General features: G+C 51.5%; 2 protein-coding genes across 8 annotated transcripts in view; one reads left to right on the plus strand and one right to left on the minus strand.

Annotated features, from left to right (window-relative positions):
- The window catches only part of ELP3 (elongator acetyltransferase complex subunit 3), a 219,600-nt gene extending 205,143 nt beyond the window's left edge, over positions 1-14,457 (minus strand). For 2 of the 7 annotated variants that reach the window (XM_055577784.1, XM_055577781.1), the window contains exons 1-2: positions 14,319-14,457; positions 11,309-11,401 (exon numbers count right to left, since the gene is read on the minus strand). The gene's annotated coding sequence lies outside the window, so the exon portion shown is untranslated. Of the gene's footprint in view, positions 1-9,971; positions 10,053-11,308; positions 11,402-13,127; positions 13,270-14,134; positions 14,269-14,318 lie in introns of those variants that run through there. The other 5 variants (XM_055577787.1, XM_055577785.1, XM_055577783.1 and 2 more) reach the window with 4 other exon arrangements.
- Positions 5,516-17,291, plus strand: part of SCARA5 (scavenger receptor class A member 5) — a 133,760-nt gene continuing 121,984 nt past the window's right edge. The window contains exons 1-2 of the mRNA XM_055577794.1: positions 5,516-5,868; positions 9,945-10,065. Coding sequence (XP_055433769.1) covers positions 9,951-10,065 — 115 coding nt within the window. The 5' untranslated portion in view covers positions 5,516-5,868; positions 9,945-9,950. The remainder of the gene's footprint in view (positions 5,869-9,944; positions 10,066-17,291) is intronic.

Consider the following 17,291-nt stretch of genomic DNA (forward strand, 5'->3'; position numbering starts at 1 on the left):
TACCCAAGAGAAATGCACCCATGTGTTCACCAGGAGACATGCATGTCAATGGTCATGGTGGCACTCTTTAGTCAAAACCTGGAACTTACCCAAATGGCCATCCCCAGTAGAAAGGATATTCACACAGTGGAGGCCCTACAGTGGTGAGAATGCATGAACTCCTGCTAAATACCAGCAAAGGGAACAAACTGAAACATACTACTGAAGCTAGACATACGGTGAATGACTCCATGTATATGAAGTTCAAGAACCGGCAGGATCATCTATAGTGATGGAATGTGGGATGGTGGTGACCAGTGTTGGGGGGATTAGGGACCAGGAGGGCCAGAGAGGAACTTCTGAGGGAGTGTCTGTTCTGCTTTTGACTCAGGTGTTGGCTCCTATTCAGTTTGTGAAGAATGTACAAACTGGATTATGTTTTGTCCATTTTTCCTTAGGTATGTTAAACTTTTAAGAGTTTTTTTTTTTTTTTTGGTTGGGGGAAAAAAAGAATCTCTTGGGCGGGGGTGGGAGGAAACAAAGTCAGGCTTGAGGGTGAAGGTTTGAGATTCATCTAGCCTGAAGCCATGAGGAATCCCTTGAGGGTTGCCAGGCTGTGATTCTCAGCTCTCATACCTTTTCTCCCCCTGGACTGAGATCCTGAAGGAAGGGGCTAGGTCTAACTCATGTTTGTGAAAGCATTCAGGATATGCTGCAAGAAGATTACACAACAGATGTTTGTTGAATGAATAACTGAGTGGATGGAAGGAATCTCTGCAAACGAAGAGGCTCCAGAGTAGGGGACCACTGTGGATGTTGCGTCTGAGAGCCCAGCACTGTGACCTTCAGTTTCAGCATTGCTGGGTTTCTCCATATGAAAACTGAGGATGGTAACGCCCCACCTCCACCCTAGAGAGTTGTTGGGACAATCAAATGAAATCATTCAAAGAAAGTGGGAAGCACTTGAGCACATTGATGGACCTCACTGGCCTCCACATCCATAGATGCAGCTACTTCAGAAGTTTATCTCAATCTTCTTCAGGGAAATCAGTTTCATAATACTGTCTGGGTGGGGAGATCCCTATTATAAATGCCTTTTGTGGGGCTTCCCTTGTGGTCCAGTGGCTAAAACTATGAGCTCCCCATGCAGGGGGACTGGGGGTTCGATCCCTGGTCAGGGAACTAGATCCTGAATGCAGCAACTAAGAGATCCCACAGGTCACAATGAAGATCGAAGATCTTGCATGCTGCAACTAAGACTTAGTGCAGCAAAAAAAAAAAAAAAAAAAAGAGCAACCGGAACTCTCATATTCTGCTAAAAAAAAAAAAAATAAATGCCTTCTGCGATTGAATGGAAGCAAGCCGTGTTGTGGACCATGCTGATTTCAGCTGACAAGAAGTTATCTGAGCTAAGAGCTGCCTATGAAGGACTCTCACCCACTAGAAATCTTGCCTCACAGGTCATTCCTGTACTTAATGATTGAAAGCTCTTTGCTGTTTGGGTGGCTTTATTCATAACAGACAAAGATTAGAAACAACCCAAAAGCCCATCAAAAGGAGAATGGATAAACACATCATGCTCTGTGCATAAAATGGAATGTTACTCAGCCAAAAAGAAGAAACAAAGAATGAACTACTGCTCCAGGCAACAATACAGACTATTCTTATCACTGGAAGAAGTGAAATAAATCAGAAAGGAACAAGGGAAAGGCACCTCCTCTTGCCTGAAGCTGAGTTTAAAAGGTTAAGCTTCATTCTTCCTGCAATTTTATAGCTTAATGGTTCTATATCCATTCGTGGGTCTCACTTGCAGAGAACTCCATGTCTGTGTCATCAATTGCCAATGGTAAAGGAAGGCTCAGCCAAGAGCCTGGGCTGCACTGGGGTCCCCATTCTTCCCTTTCCCTATGGCCAGGGCACAGCAGTGTAGGAGTGTTAAGAAAAATGCTTTGTATCCTCCTACACGCTGGGCTGGAAGAAGCACAAGCTGGAATCAAGATTGCCAGGAGAAATATCAATAACCTCAGATATGCAGATGATACCACCCTTATGGCAGAAAGTGAAGAGGAACTAAAAAGCCTCTTGATGAAAGTGAAAGAGAAGAGTGAAAAAGTTGGCTTAAAGCTCAACATTCAGAAAACGAAGATCATGGCATATGGTCCCATCACTTCATGGCAAATAGATGGGGAAACAGTGGAAACAGTGTCAGAGTTTATTTTTGGGGGCTCCAAAATAACTGCAGATGGTGACTGCAGCCATGAAATTAAAAGATGCTTACTCCTTGGAAGGAAAGTTATGACCAACCTAGATAGCATATTCAAAAGCAGAGACATTACTTTGCCAACAAAGGTTCGTGTAGTCAAGGCTATGGTTTTTCCTGTGGTCATGTATGGATGTGAGAGTTGGACTGTGAAGACAGCTGAGCGCCGAAGAATTGATGCTTTTGAACTGTGGTGTTGGAGAAGACTCCTGCGAGTCCCTTGGACTGCAAGGAGGTCCAACCAGTTCATCCTGAAAGAGATCAGTCCTGGGTGTTCATTGGAATCACTGATGCTAAAGCTCAAACTCCAGTACTTTGGCCACCTCATGCGAAGAATTGACTCATTGGAAAAGACCCTGATGCTGGGAGGGATTGGGGGCAGGAGGAGAAGGGATGAGATGGCTGGATGGCATCATCGATTGGATGGACATGAGTTTGAGTGAACTCCGGGAGTTGGTGATGGACAGGGAGGCCTGGTGTGCTGCGATTCATGGGATCACAAAGAATCAGACACAACTGAGCGACTGAACTGAACACTGTTGGTAGGATTGTAAATTGGTGCAACCACTATGGAGAGCAGTAAGGTCCTTAAAAAACTAAAAACAGAGTTACCATATCATCCAGCAACCCTACTTCTGGGCATATGTCCAGTAAAAAATGAAAACTCTAATTCAAAAAGATACATTCTCCCCAGTATTCATAGCAGCAGTATTTATAATAGCCAAGACATTGAAATGTCCATCAACAGATGAATGGATAAACACGACACAGTGTTATATGTGTGCGTGTGTGTGTATACATATATATATGTATGTGTGTATATATATATATATGTGTGTGTGTATATATACACACACGTGCATGTGATAAAAAAGAACAAAATAATGTCATAAAAAAGTCAATGCCATTTGCAGCAACACAGATGAACCTAGAGATTATTATACTAAGTGAAGTCAGAAAGAGAAAGACAAATACCATATGATGTCACTTACATGTGGAATATAAAATATGACACAAATGGGCTTATTTTTGAAGTAGAAATAGATTCACAGGCATAGAAAACAAATTTATGGTTGCCAAAGGGAAAGAGAGTGGGGAAGGGATAAATCAGGAATTTGGGACTAGCAGATACATACTATATATATAAAAGAGATAAACAACAAGGATCTACTGTATAGCACAGGGAACTATATTCAGTATCTTATAATGTATAATGGAAATGATTCTAAAAGAATATATATATATGTATAAATGAATCATTTTGCTGTACACCTGAAACAGTGTAAATAAACTATACTTCAGTAAAAATAAAAAATGCTTTATTTCACATAAAGTAGGACATCACCAGGGTCTCACCAATCACTGCATTTATTGGTAATAAATACATTCTCTGCAATGAGATGCTCGGAGATAACACTTTAAGCGCATTTCCTACTATTTGTAAAATGACATTTCTAGGAACACTGGTGACTTGATGGGTGACTGAAACACTCTTTTTCATCAGAGGCAGTTAGGGGAGTGGTTGGGGGCACAGACTCTACAGTCACACTGCCTGGAGTAGAATCAAGCTCCGGCACTTGCAGGCTGCTTGACCTTGGACAAATCACCTATTTCCTCTGTCTCTATAAAATGGGAATAATCGCAGTGCCTGGGCTTCCCTGGTGGCTTACTGGTAAAGAATCTGCCTGCAATGCAAGTGATGCTGGTTTGATCCCTGCGGAGGGGAAGATTCCCTGGACAAGGAAATGGCAACCCACTGGAAATGGCAATCCAGTATTCTTGCCTGGAAAATTCCATGGACAGAGGAACCTGGTGGGCTACAGTCCATGGGATTGCAAGCATCGGACATGACTTAGTGGCTAAACCACCAGCAATAGCGGTGCCTACCTGACAGGGTTGTCATCAAGGTTAAATGAGTTAGTATGTGAAAAGCACTTGGAATTGCCTGGCACAGGGAACATACAATGAAATGTTTTTCTCTCACTTCTTCCCCTTTCGCCTCCTCCTCTTTCTCCCTATCCTCTCCCCTCCTCCTTCTTCCTTATCCTCCAATTATAATTATCATCATCATTACGATATAATTACTGCTTTTTCCAGTAAAACGGAGCCTCGGAGCCCCACACTGTAGCTCCCTCCCAGGGTCACTGACAGTGACTAAGACTTCTGTGACTCAGCTGTGGCTTGGTGGCTGCGTGGGATGGGGGGTAGAGCTGAGCCCTGGCAGACTGTTCTCAGGTACGAGGTCTGGCCCTCCAGTGCTAAGGCTGAATTTGTAACCAATAAACGGGCATATGTTCATGAACGTGACCTTCAGCGCTCTGTCTCTGGGGTGGGAGGCGAGGGAAGGGGCATATATACAAACTGACCATGTACGACGGTTCAGATTGTTTTTAGAATTTCTCTGATGCTTCTCCCATCACCATCTCAACCTGAATGAAGGTAATCACCCCTTCAACATTTTGGTGAGAGCTCCTGTTTTTACACATTAAACATAGCGATGCTGAGGTTTACAGGTGTGCGGTCAGACGCTCAGTTGTGTCCCACTCTTTGTGACTCCATGGACTGTAGCCTGCCAGGCTCCTCGGTCCATGGGATTCTCCAGGCAAGAGTACTCGAGTGGGCTGCCATTTCCTCCTGCAGGGGATCTTCCCAACCCAGGGATCAAGCCTGTGCGCCTCACGTCTCCTAGGTTCTTTACCACTAGTGCCAGTTATTTGTGTCCAAGCCTGCCTCTCAGCCTGGGCTGCGGCCCCCTAAGGACAGCAGCCTCCTCTCACTCACCCCTGTAGCCCCACCCTTGTACAATGTCAGTGCTCCAGAAATCCTGGCTTCCTTGATGACTTGCATTGAACCTGACTTTGGGAAGTTCCTTCAGCGCCCTCAGAGTCCTCTTCTGAATCTCCCTGGTGTGGGCAATCTGTGTCCTTTACAGGTAGATACGGCTCCAAGAAAACACAGAAAGTAGTAATTCTACCCCAAGTTTGGTGAATGAACTGAGCAATGCCAATCCTGTCATAGAAATAAATTTACAAGGCTGGGTTCCTTGTGCAGCTCTTAAGCCAAGTCTAGCTGCCATTTCGTTAGAAGCTTTCCAAAAAGTATCTCGAGCAGAGCCTTTAGAACAGGAGGGCGGGGTCCCAAGACCAAGACTCCTTTGGACGCAGCAGGCATTTCTGTGTGAAGCTGTAATGCTGAGATTGGCCACTAGAGGGAGGATGCGTTCTAGGCCCCGGGGGAGCCCCGCAGTTGCTCCAAGAACTTTATAAAGCCTGGCGGCCAGCGCAGCTGCAGTTCACGGCTCAGTCAGTACCTAGCGGAGCCGCTGGTGCCTCCACAGAACATCTCGAGCGCTGCCCGAGGCTGAACGAGGCCAGACACCAAGACAGGGACTCCCACTTGGGCACAAGGTTGAGTCTTGCCTCCTGATCTGATCCTCCTGGAGAAGTGACCCCCGAGACCCTGGGCACCGTGCAGTCTCTATGACTCCGTCTGGATTCGGCTGGCTGTGGGGACAAGCTCTGAGGGGCTGCCTGGGTCTCGGGGTGGGGGCAGTGGCCAGCTCTCCAGCCACCATGGCAAATGCCAGGAACTGAGGGGACAGGTTCTGCAGCTTCACTGGGGGCACTCAGGTGAGTCTGGGCACTGACTGTCCTAGCACCTGGGCATGGCTTCTGAAAGGCAGCCGGAGAACACAGGGCACAGGTTTGGGCATCGCGTGGAGGTGCAGGTCCTGGGAGGGGAGGTCGTAACTGTCAGCCTGGGGGATCTGCCAGGTTTTCATCCATCTGTCTGGGCTGGTGAGTATGGGTATTTGGGAGCCAGAGAAAGTGATCGCTTTAGTGGCAACTCTGCCTGGGTTGTGTCAGAGCTCCAGAGCCTCTTTAGGGAGCAGATGGTACAGGTGACAGTCTCTCCATATGTGTGGTGAATGTGTTTGCATGCGTGTGCCTGTGGGTGTGCCCAGCGGTGGAACGTAGGAAGGCAGAGCTTATTTATAAACCATCTGCACCTCTCTAGTTCTGAGTGATGCTTCAGGTGAACTGAGTACAGTTAGAGGAGGAAAGGGCTCAAAACCTCCTTAGCAATTCTCTCTCCAGAGAGGACCTTGTTCACGGTGGTCCCTATCTGATTTTGAGGAGTTACGAGCCTTGTAGTGTTAAATGCTGGAATCCAGCAAGGATGGGGCCACCCCTCTGCGGGAAGAATTGAGTCCTGCTGCTGCCTGGAAAGGGGCTTTGAGAATTAAGGTGCGGCTCTCAGGTCTGGTCTGCATTCACCATTGCTTTCGCAAAGGGGTCCAAATGGCATTGTTTCTGGGACTAGCTAGGTGGGAGGGAGGTCGAGGGAACCCAGAGACCCCTGTACCAGGCTGCTTGGCAGGATCAGAAGATGCTGGGGGGCTGTGGGTGGTCACCAGGCTCCACCACCATCTCCCTACCTGCCCCATCCATACAGCCCTCCCACATGCCCTGTTCCACATGAGACTCACAGAGACCGTGTGGCTGGGAGGTGTGTCCTCCCCATCGCAAAGGCTGAGGCTGGACGTGTTAGCTGACGGACCAAGCTCCCCGGGGATAAGATGTGGTGCCAGCTTGGGACCCCATGTCCTCTGAGCCCCCACTCCCCACAGGTCACTTTGGTGTCTACTCCCTGCCCGGGTTTCCATGGCACTGGCCCCCTCCCTTCCAGCTCTCTTAGCTCCAGGGTCCCCACTTGGCCCTCTTCCCTGCATCACCGTGGGACTGAAAGGTGGCCACCGAAAGGGACCGACACATGCATCCTGGCCAGAGAAGCCTCGTGCGGAGCCACTGCCCTGGGTGGGGTTAAATGCTGGAACTCCTCCTCTCTGACATTCTTCGGTTCCTGCTCCTCTGGGCTTCACTTGGCTTATCTTTAGAATGGGAACAACGGACCAATGCCACCTGCCCTCTTGCAGTGCCCCGGGAGGTGGGGAGCTCCTGATGGCGTACGATCTGTACAGTGTGGGACGAACACACACACATGCTCCAGGGGTGGGGGTGGAGGGTGGAGGCACTGCTCTATCATCACCACACTTGGCAGTCAGTTGCTCAGACTTGGCCCAAAGGCTATACAACCAATGATTGGAAGGTCTAAATTCCTGCCCCCCATTCCTCAAGAAAGAAAAACAGCCCCAAGTAAAACCTGGGGCAGACAGAAAGCTCTTAGGTTTCATTCTCCAGTAACAAACATTAGCAGAGTCGGCTGAGCACTTCTCATCTCAGTGCACACTCACATCTGGCCCCTCTCCCTCTCCCCCGCCCCCAGGCTGCAGCTCCACCAGCTGAGGGGTGGGGAGGGGGGCTGGGAGGGGCCACCCGACCGACACATTCCAGATAAGGGGCCCCGCCTTCCAGCTCTGGTCCAGGAGCTGATGGGCAGAGAGGGAAGGCGGAAAGGCAGATGGGGAACTGGAGCAACCCCAGCTCTGCACCTCCTCCCCTGGCACTAGGTGCCCCCACAGGCTCTGGGCGGCAGCTGCTGTTGCCTTTGGCAGAGAGAGGGTTCCCCCTCTCAGAGGAGACACTGGCCTCCTGCTTCGTCGCTCCCCAGGACTGAGGCCAGAGGGTGGGGTGCTGCACAGAGCGCTCGTGAAATGAAGGCGTGTCCTCTATAGCTTAGCAGCATTGGAGCCGCCTGGGGCCCCACCTCGAGGCCCTCCCTGGGTGGAGGACTTGGACGGATGGCCAGCATTGGAGACTTGAAAACTGGACACAATTGCAGCCCAGGAGAAGCTGGGTGCAGGGCTCCAGGAACCCCAGGGGGCAGGGAGGAGAGATGCTGGCAGGGCTGTGGGCCCCCCTCCACCCCTTCCTCCCAGAGGCTGGAGGAAAGGCCCACAGGGTCTAGGAACACCCTGAGTGGGCCTGTGCATACAGGCGTATGTGTGTACACGTGTGCAAGGCATGTGACTTCTCATCACTGGAGGTCAAAAGCAGACATCCCATCGTCCCTCCAGGGCCAGTGGAAAGACAGGTGGATGGCCACTGTAGGCTCTGGCCTCCTCTTAGCCCTCCTCCTATGACCCCGAGGTCATAGGTCCCTGAAAAGAAAGGTCAGGTCACGAAAATAGGGGATTTGTGTTTGCTGTGTCTGGCAGAGGGATCCAGCCAGCCTCTTCCTTCACCGTCCCCGTCCCCGTTTACTGGAATGGGGGTTGCCTCTTCCCTTCAGTCAGTGGCTGGTGTCACCTTCCGGCCACCTGCCAGGCCCCACCCCCTCTCCCAGCCGGCTCTCTGGTCCTCAGGGTCGAGTTGGCTCCATGCTGGGCCTAGGACCACACCCCCCCCCAATCCTCCCAGGGCATTTATCTTCCAAAGAATTCACTGTTTAAAAGTGGATTTTTTTTTTGCTTCAATATCCACATAGCTATGCGCTTTCCTGGTGGCTCAGTGGTAAAGAATTTGCCTGCAGTGCAGGAGACCTGGGTTTGATCCCTGGTTTGGGAAGATCCCCTGGAGAAGGGCATGGCTGCCTGCTCTGGTATTCTTGCCTGGAGAATTCCATGGACAGGTGAATCTAGTGGGCTACAGTCCATGGGGCTGCAAACAGCTGGACCCAACTTGGTGACTAAACAACAATCTACAGAAAGAGTACCAGAACCGAAAGTCGACGTAAACTAATGACTGGAAATGAGCTGAAAGCAGAGGCATTTGTGAAATCACTGAGTGTCTATGCAGGAAAAGGATATCCAGTATTTTATGTAAATAAACACTTTGTGATCCAGCCCCCCAAAGGAATTCTTCTGATTATACAAAGAACGCAAACATATCGTAGAAAACCCCCAAAATACAGAGAACAAAACTAAGCGCAAATCCCCACAAGCCCCACCAGATTCCTGTAATACGTCTCACCCGGAGAAACGCAGAACATCTCCGCATATAATCTCCTGTCGTGCACTCTGGAATGTATAGATATTGCAAAATGGGATCCTGTGGTGTGCGCTTGTGTAAATGGGGCTGGGTCATTTCAAATAGCGTGGCACTTCACCATGTCGAGGGGGCATTCCTGGAATTCCACGGGGTCGACTCAAAGCCCCAGCCACCCAGGAGACCACCCGGACACCAGAGCCCTCTCCTGGTCTAGGGCTGCCCAGGCCTTGGTGTCTAGGGTACCCCACCAAGGCCTCCTGCTCCCCAGGCTCCCATGGGGGCCAATCCTGCCTGTGGCCCTCTGAATCCAACTCCTTTGACCATGCCAGTCCAGCCAAGTTTGGGAGCAGTTCTGGTTTTAGCTGTGTTGGTTGGTGGTCTCTGTACTCTGTTTCATGCCTAGCTTCCCCCCATTTCCAACACAGAGCAGAAACCCCAGTCTCCCTGCTGTGCCCAGGACTCCAGAAGCTTGGAGAGGATTCTGTTTGGGTCAGGAGGTTTGACTCCTTCCGGCCCCACCTGGCATGGCTCTCGGTGCCATGGACCCCACCAGCTCAGGGATCCAGCCCCACCCAGAGCTATGAGAGGGAGAGGATAGATCCCATGGTCAGAAAGGTCAGGACTGTGACCGCTCCAAGCCAAGGAAGTTGAGGAGGGGATTCGGATCCTGGTGGCTGATGCCTGCCGATGAGGAAGGGTCCCTGTGTTCAGGCTCGGGGTCATCACAGTGATGCCTTGGTCTACAGATTCATTTCCATCTCCAACTACAGCTTATTCTCTCTCCCCTATATCTGCCCTCTCCTCTCCTGCTGCAGGACGCGATGGAGAACAAAGCCATGTACCTGCACGCCACCGTGAGTGACCGCGACTCCAGCTCCATCTTTGAGGAGCCCTTTGATGGCAGGAGCTTGTCCAAGCTGAACCTGTGTGAGGATGGTGAGTGCCGTGGGCTCGGTCTTGGCTGTGAGGTCAGCCCTGCCCGCCCCCACCCTCCTACCCCACCCAACACCGCTGCCTAATACTGCATAGGTTGAACTTCATGTTCGGAAAGGTCTTTCCTCATTCATGTGTCTCAACACACCTATGTGACCACAAAATGAGACCCATTTCACAGATGAGCTAGTGGACTCTGAGAAAAGCATTAGGCGTCACACAGCTCAGGCTTCCCTGGTGGCCCAGTGTTAAAGAACCCTCCTACTAATGTAGGAGACCCGTGTTTGATCCCTGGGCCAGGAAGATCCCCTGGAGAAGGGATTTGCAACTCACTCCAGTATTCTTGCCTGGAGAGTCCGCATGGTCAGAGGAGCCTGGTGGGCTACAGTCCACAGGGTCACAAAGGGTCTGACGTGACTGAGCAACTAAACGACAACAATCACGCAGCCCACATCGGTCACAGAGCAGCCCCAGCACTGAGTGTCCTCACTCCTAACCCAGTCCTTTTGCCTCTCTGCCATCCTCTCCTCTTCAGTGAGGCTGGGGTCATGCAAAATGCAACTGAACCAAGAAGCCCAGACCCCTCCAGGTGACAGATCTTCAGTCTGCTTCTCAGGGCTTTTGCAAGGAGGAATGCACCTCTCCAGGGTGCTCATCCTTCCCCGAGACTGAGGCCCCAGGTCATGGTGCAGAAAGGGACCCCCTCTCAGTGCACTGTGCTGCATCTCTGGGGGCTAAAACCCTGGAGCAAATGGATGCAGTTTCCTCCTGAGGAGCTCAGAGCATCTTGCCAACAGCTGACTCCTCTGCATCCAACACAGAGCTCCACACTGCTGCTGCTACTGCTGCTAAGTCTCTTCAGTCATGTCCGACCCTGTGCGACCCCATAGACAGCAGCCAACCAGGCTTCCCCGTCCCTGGGCTTCTCCAGGCAAGAACACTGGAGTGGGCTGCCATTTCCTTCTCCAATGCATGAAAGTGAAAAGTGAAAGGGAAGTTGCTCCACACTGAGTAGGTGCTTAATAAATGCTTGTTGCCTGAACACACTCCTCTTTGCAGTTAGTATAGGAGAGGAGAGCTTCATCCTCACTTCAAAGATGAACTGAAGGAAACTCACGTGAGAGTTTTGTGAAGCTTTGTGATCAATGAGATGGAGATTGGCTATCTTAGTTAGGCTTCTCCAGGGAAACGGAACCAGTATGATGTCTACACTTATGAAGAGACCGATTATGAGGAATTGACTCACCTGGCTATGGAGGATGGGAAGTCCCATGATCTTCCCTCTGTAGGCTGGAGACCCAGGAAAGCCAGTGGTGTAGTTTAGTCTGAGTCAGAAGGCCTGAAAATCAGAGAAACCAATGGTGTCAGGCACAATCTGAGGGCCAGAGAGGATGAGATGCTATGTCCCAGCTCCAGTATGCAGACGGGAAGTAAAAAGCAAATCCTGCCATCTTTTGTTGTATTCAGACCCTCCACCCACACTGGGGAGAACAGTCTGCTCTGATTCCACCAATTCAAAAGCTAATCTCATCCAGAAACACCCTCAGAGACACCCAGAATGTTTAATCTGGGTACCCCACGGCCAACCAAGCTGACATAAAATCAACCATTCCAGATGCCTTTATTCAAACTTTCTCTCAAGCACTGTGTTTCACTGTGCTCCACTCTGCCAGCTGCCTTCATCTTGAAATTCCTCAAAATTAGAAATGACTCCTCATTCAGCCCCATCTTTCCTCCCACCAGGTGCTGAGAGCAGGGAGGGAAGATGGGTGGCTCAGGCAGGATTGGGGATTGTCTCAGCAGGGAGAGGGGAGAGGAGATCTGGGCTCCTTTCCAGGTGGTGCTAGTGGTAAAGAATCCGTTTGCCAATGCAGGAGACATAAGACACTCAGGTTTGATCCCTAGGTCGGGAAGATCCCCTGGAGGAGGGCATGGCAACCCACCCCTGTATTCTTGCCTGGAGAATCCCAAGGACAGAGGAGCCTGGCGGGCTACAGTCCATGCGGTCTCAAAGAGTTGGGCACAACTGAAGTGACTTAGCACACACACACCTGCCCTAGTAAACTTCCCACCATCAGAACTGTTTTTCTGGATTCCAGTTAACGGACACATTTTGAGGACCCACAATGTGTCAAGCTATGGGTTAGATGCCAGAGATGCTCCAGAGAGAAATTAAACCATTCTTGCCTCCCAAGGGCTTCTGATCCCAGTGGAAGGGACTGGCATGGAGACAGTTACCCACCATGTAAAGGAGGTAAAAATATGTGATTATTAAAGTCAAGAAGGATGAACACTTTCTGGTGAAGGCCTTAAAGACTGAATACCATTTTATAAGAGAAGATGTAGATGGGAAAAATATTACCAGCTGAGCTGCACTGAGATGGGCTGGTGTTTCTGTCAAGTTAATGACGCCTGGGAAGAGATGAAGGACCCTGGGGTGTTGCTTCACTAGTTAGTGCTCAGCTGTTCCCCATCATCACATCCACAAAGGTCCAGGTGGCTTTTATATCCTTCAACTACCCTCTCTCCCCACCAGCCCATCAATAAACAGGCCCGGTTTGGCAAGAAAGAACTGGGGTACAGCTCAGAGGGGTAATTGTAGGACCGTGAGGGCCAGTATTGGGCACCAGTGGGGAAAGTCACGGCAGGGAGACCCTGGGGTGGGAAGAGGCCTGGGGGGCTGCTGTTGGGTCATCATTTCTCCTTCTCTTGACCTCATCGTACCCCCCCTTTACCGAACCTGGGATTTAAAAGGCCATTTGGGGCTTCCTTGATACCTCAGATGGTGAAGAATCTGCCTGCAGAGTGGGAGACCCAGGTTCAATTGCTGGATTGGGAAGATACCCTGGAGAAGGAAATGGCAACCGGCTCCAGTTGCCTGGACTATTCCACAGAGGAGCCTGGCGGGCTATAGTCCATGGGGTTGCAAAGAGTTGGACACGACTGAGTGACTGAGCACATGGATGAACAAAGACAGGGATCCTTGGAATCTAAAGGAGGCAGAACAAATCAGTTCTAAACCTGATTTGCACATTGTCTGGGTCTCCTCCACACTCATTCCTTACCAGACATGGGGTGGGGGCGTGAGGACTGGAGTATTGAGATGAAACAGCCACCTAAAAGCTCCTGGGTTTCTTGGATTTCCCCTTCCCTGTCATTTCTAAGAGGAAAATGGTGAGCTCTGACTTGGGGAAATTCAAGCCAGATTTGGTCTGTTTCCCCAGCACTTGGCTTCTTTGACCCTCATCTCTGGAGAGGGAGGAAGGGGTGGGGCTGATGGGCAGAGAGAGGTGGACAGAGGTGAGGACCAGCCCGCCCCCCAGGCTTTGAGTAAATGAAAGCAGAGTTGCTGGGACTCCAAGTCCCTCCCTGTATTTTCCCCCTGAAAACAGGGAGGTGGGAAGAGAGGCAGTGCCTCCACTGGGCCCCAGGGATCTTAGGATCAGCGGAAGCAAAGCTGAAAAACTGCAGCCTAGATAATGAGGTAGTGTGTGTGTCTCTGCGACCCCATGGACTGTAGCCCGCCAGGGTCTCCTGTCCATGGGGATGTTCCAGGCAAGAATACTGGAGTGGGTTGCCATGTCCTCCTCCAGGAGATCTTCCCAATCCAGGGATTGAACCCGCATCTTCTGTGTAGGACTCAGGCTTTAACGCAGGAGGGACTTTAAAGTGTTAGGCTGTACATGCCTTATTTTCAGGCACTGGAAACCCCTCCCCCCTCTCCTCCTTTACTTTTTTGTCCATCTGTCTTTTCCTCCTACCCTGCCTCCACCCCTTCCCTTCTGTTCACAGACCAGGTGAGAAGGAAGCTGAGGGGCTATTCAGGCTGCAGCTCCCCATCCCCGCCATGACCCTCTCTGGCGTGGTGCCTCCCACATCCTTCCAGGCTCTCTCCCTTTCACCCTCAGCTCCCTGGTGACACCTTTGGGACCTCTCCATCCTCTGCACACCTTGGCCGGGCCCCCTCTTAGGACCCCACCTGCCTCCTCCCTGTGTCTGAGCCCCACTGTGGACAGGAACGCGCCCAGAGCAGGGGCTTCATCACCTCTGGGTCTCCAGTGGGGAACCTCACCTGTGTGGTTGGAATTCATGGGCAGGCTCACGGCAGAACGTGACCTCCAAGGTCTTCCAGCCAAACCCTCTCTGACCTTGGTGCCCACTGACGCCTCCCACGGAGGAGAAACCCAAAGAGAGGCTGTCTGGGCCTCGACCCCTCCTCCCCCAGCTCCCTCTGTGCCTGCCCCCTCCTCGCTTACCTCCATGGTCCAGCCTTTCTCTTCCCGCCTGAACAGCTGAAGCCTCTCCTGTCTGGCGGCAGTAGGCGGAGGGCTGGGCGTGGGTGATGTCTGGCAGGGCCTGGCTCCTCCACGGCCCTCTCCAAGGGCCAATGAGAGGTGTTAGTGTCAGAAAAATATTGCAGTCATGCTCACCCCGCGGCCTCGGGCCCTCCACCACGCTCTGAGCATCATCCACCGGCTGCAAATGGGCGGCCCGCGGAGGTAATGAGTTACACATGCGACGCCTGCAGCCAGGCCGCTTGCTGAATGTAGGGTCCGAACTCCCTGTTCCTGCGTCCCTGCCCCATAAAATTAAATTATTATCCTCGGGGAACCTCCACGTCTACTTTCTCAGCCATCGAACCTCCTCAGTTCATACGGCGTAGCTGAGGGCTGGCGGGCAGCCGCCCAAGGGTGGGAGTGGATTTCCAGGGAGGCCCCCAGCTATCTTGGTCCCGCCCCCTCCACAGGTTGGAGAATCAGGCACCCAGGCCTGAGAGCAGAGATGTTAACTCGTGCGGTGCCGCGGTGCGCTCAGCTCCGCGCGCACTGACTCCGTCTGTGCTCACTGGGGCTGGTGGGCAGGTGCGATCCTGGGTGTCTCTGGCCCCTTTCTTTCCACAAGAGGGAGGGACAGCCAGGGAAGGTGCCAAGAGCCTGGAGAGTGAACTTCGCCCAGCCTAGGATCTGTGCAGTGTGTCTTCCGTTGCCCCTCCACGTCCACCTCCTGCCACTCAGCTATCTGCCTTGTGGGGACCCACCGCAGCATGGAAGATGGGAGACTGGTGTGTTTATTTCCCAGATCCTGTCCTATGGGGTCACCTTGGGCTGCTGTGTCCTTCCGCCTGAGTTCACAGCTCCTTGTAACCACGCTCTCCACGTGGCTTTCTGCTTCCAGGCTCCAGTAAGCGCAGCCCTGGTGGGCTCTGAAAGCCCAGGACATAAGCCTGAGGACACCACTCTGGCTCTTGTGGGTGTCTCACACCCTTGGCTACACCTTTGCACATATTCCCTTTTTAAAATCCTGTGACATTCTCTAATTTGAGCTGGCTGTCTGCCTCACTGGGGTCCTGACACCCTCATCCTCAGTGTTACCATCTGCAAAATGGGAATTATGTCACTCAGCTCTTGGGACCTTGGAGGAATCAGGTTATATAACCTGAATGAAGCACTTCAGACCTAGTACACCCTCAGTACACAGATACTTCACCTCCTTGCCCTTTGGGGAGTCCCCTGAACACCTTGGGGAAATGGAGAAGGATGGGGGAGACAGAGAGGTCAGGAACAGCGGCTGTCACTCAGGGTCTCCCAGGAAGCACCCATGCCACTTCTCAGAGACCCCCGGCCCAAACAGTGTTTTAAGTTTGGTTCCTCCCTTTTCTTAAAGAAAGCAGTGTTTGGGTAGTGGGCTTCCCCATGAAGCCTAGATACTCAAGGAAACCAAGCAATTTCTTTTAGTCCTATTCTCCAAATAGTAGAATCTGTAAGGAATATTCTGGGTCCCCAGGGCACCTGGTTCTGTGGCAAGTCCATGTCTGTCCACTCCCCACCTCTGTCAAAGTCACTAGGTCCCTGAGGTTGCCTACCGGAAGAGTTAGGGGTGTGTTTCATGGTCGCTGGGTGGAAGCTGGCTTTGCTTCAGACCCACGGCCTTGCTTGCCCTGGGCACCTGGGGGCACATATAACATCTCTAACATCCATAGTAGTCTGCCTCATCCATTACAGGGATGGCCTTGCAGGGCAGCAAGAAGCACTGGCCCTGGAGTCCCATGGACTGGGCTCCATGTCAGGCTCTGACACTTGCAGCCTGTGTAATCCTGATCCGGGGCTTCCCATGTATCTCAGGAGTAAAGAATTCGCCTCCCAAGGTGGGAGATGCAGGAGATGTGGGTTCGATCCCTAGGACAGGAAGATCCCCTGGAGGAGGACATGGCAACTCACTGCAGTATTCTTGCCTGGAGAATTCCATAGACAGAGGAGCCTGGTGGGCTACAGTCCATGGGGTCGCAAAGAGTTGGACACGACTGAGCACGCAGCATGCAACCCTGTTTGAGTTCTTAGCTCCCTCTCCTCTGTACAATGGAATAATAATGGCTCAAGACTCAGGGTTCTTGCCAAGCAACATGAGTTATTCCACATTTAGTCCTTGCAGTGCCTGGTGTATGCTGAGTGCTCCTAACCATTAGATCTTAGGTCCAGTGTTGTTGCAGCCTTTCTGTCTGCCTGGGTCCACCCTGGGGCCCACCCAAGGCGCTCCAGTTCCTCTTCATGCTCTGTTTTCAGTCTTCAGGACAGAGAGCTTCCTTCCTTCCTCGTTCTAGGTTTATCTGGGGTTGATTCCTGGTGTCAGATAACAAGCAGGGTGATGGATGCCTTCTGGCTTTTCTCCATGTCTTTCCCGGGCCACCGACCTGGCCTCCCTGGCCCCTGTCAGCCCGTCCTGAACTGTGGGTACGTTCCCTCTGGCTGGCACTGCATGCCTTGGACTCCAAATGTCCCAATACCCAGCGCTGTGTCTTGCCCATAGAAGGATCTTTACTTGCTGAATGGCCAACCACATCCTTGTTCACCAAGCGCAGAAGCACCAGGATAAAGGAGGGTGGAGAGAGTTGAGTTTAAGACATAAGGAACTGAGACTTAAATCATCCAAAGAGGACAGGGTTTCATAATGCTGCTGATGCAAACAGAAGTGAAAGATCTTGGGTCCTGCCTTCAAGGGGCTCAAAGTCCCCAGAAGAATTCTCCTGCCAAGACGGGAAACGCATTGACTGCTGACAGACCCTGCCTTACAGTGTGATTCATTCTCTAATGGAAGTGCAGTTAGAGGGGAGAATTTCACAGTCTACCTGGGGGAGAGAGGAAGTTCTCCTGTGACATAGGAGTGTGGAGGTGTGGACAGGAGCAGTTTTGGAAAGGCAGTGGAATTCACGGTTAGTAGGTCCTGGTGAGATC

This window comes from Bubalus kerabau, chromosome 4, assembly GCF_029407905.1.
Source record: "Bubalus kerabau isolate K-KA32 ecotype Philippines breed swamp buffalo chromosome 4, PCC_UOA_SB_1v2, whole genome shotgun sequence".
In the NCBI taxonomy this organism is placed as follows: domain Eukaryota; kingdom Metazoa; phylum Chordata; class Mammalia; order Artiodactyla; family Bovidae; genus Bubalus; species Bubalus kerabau.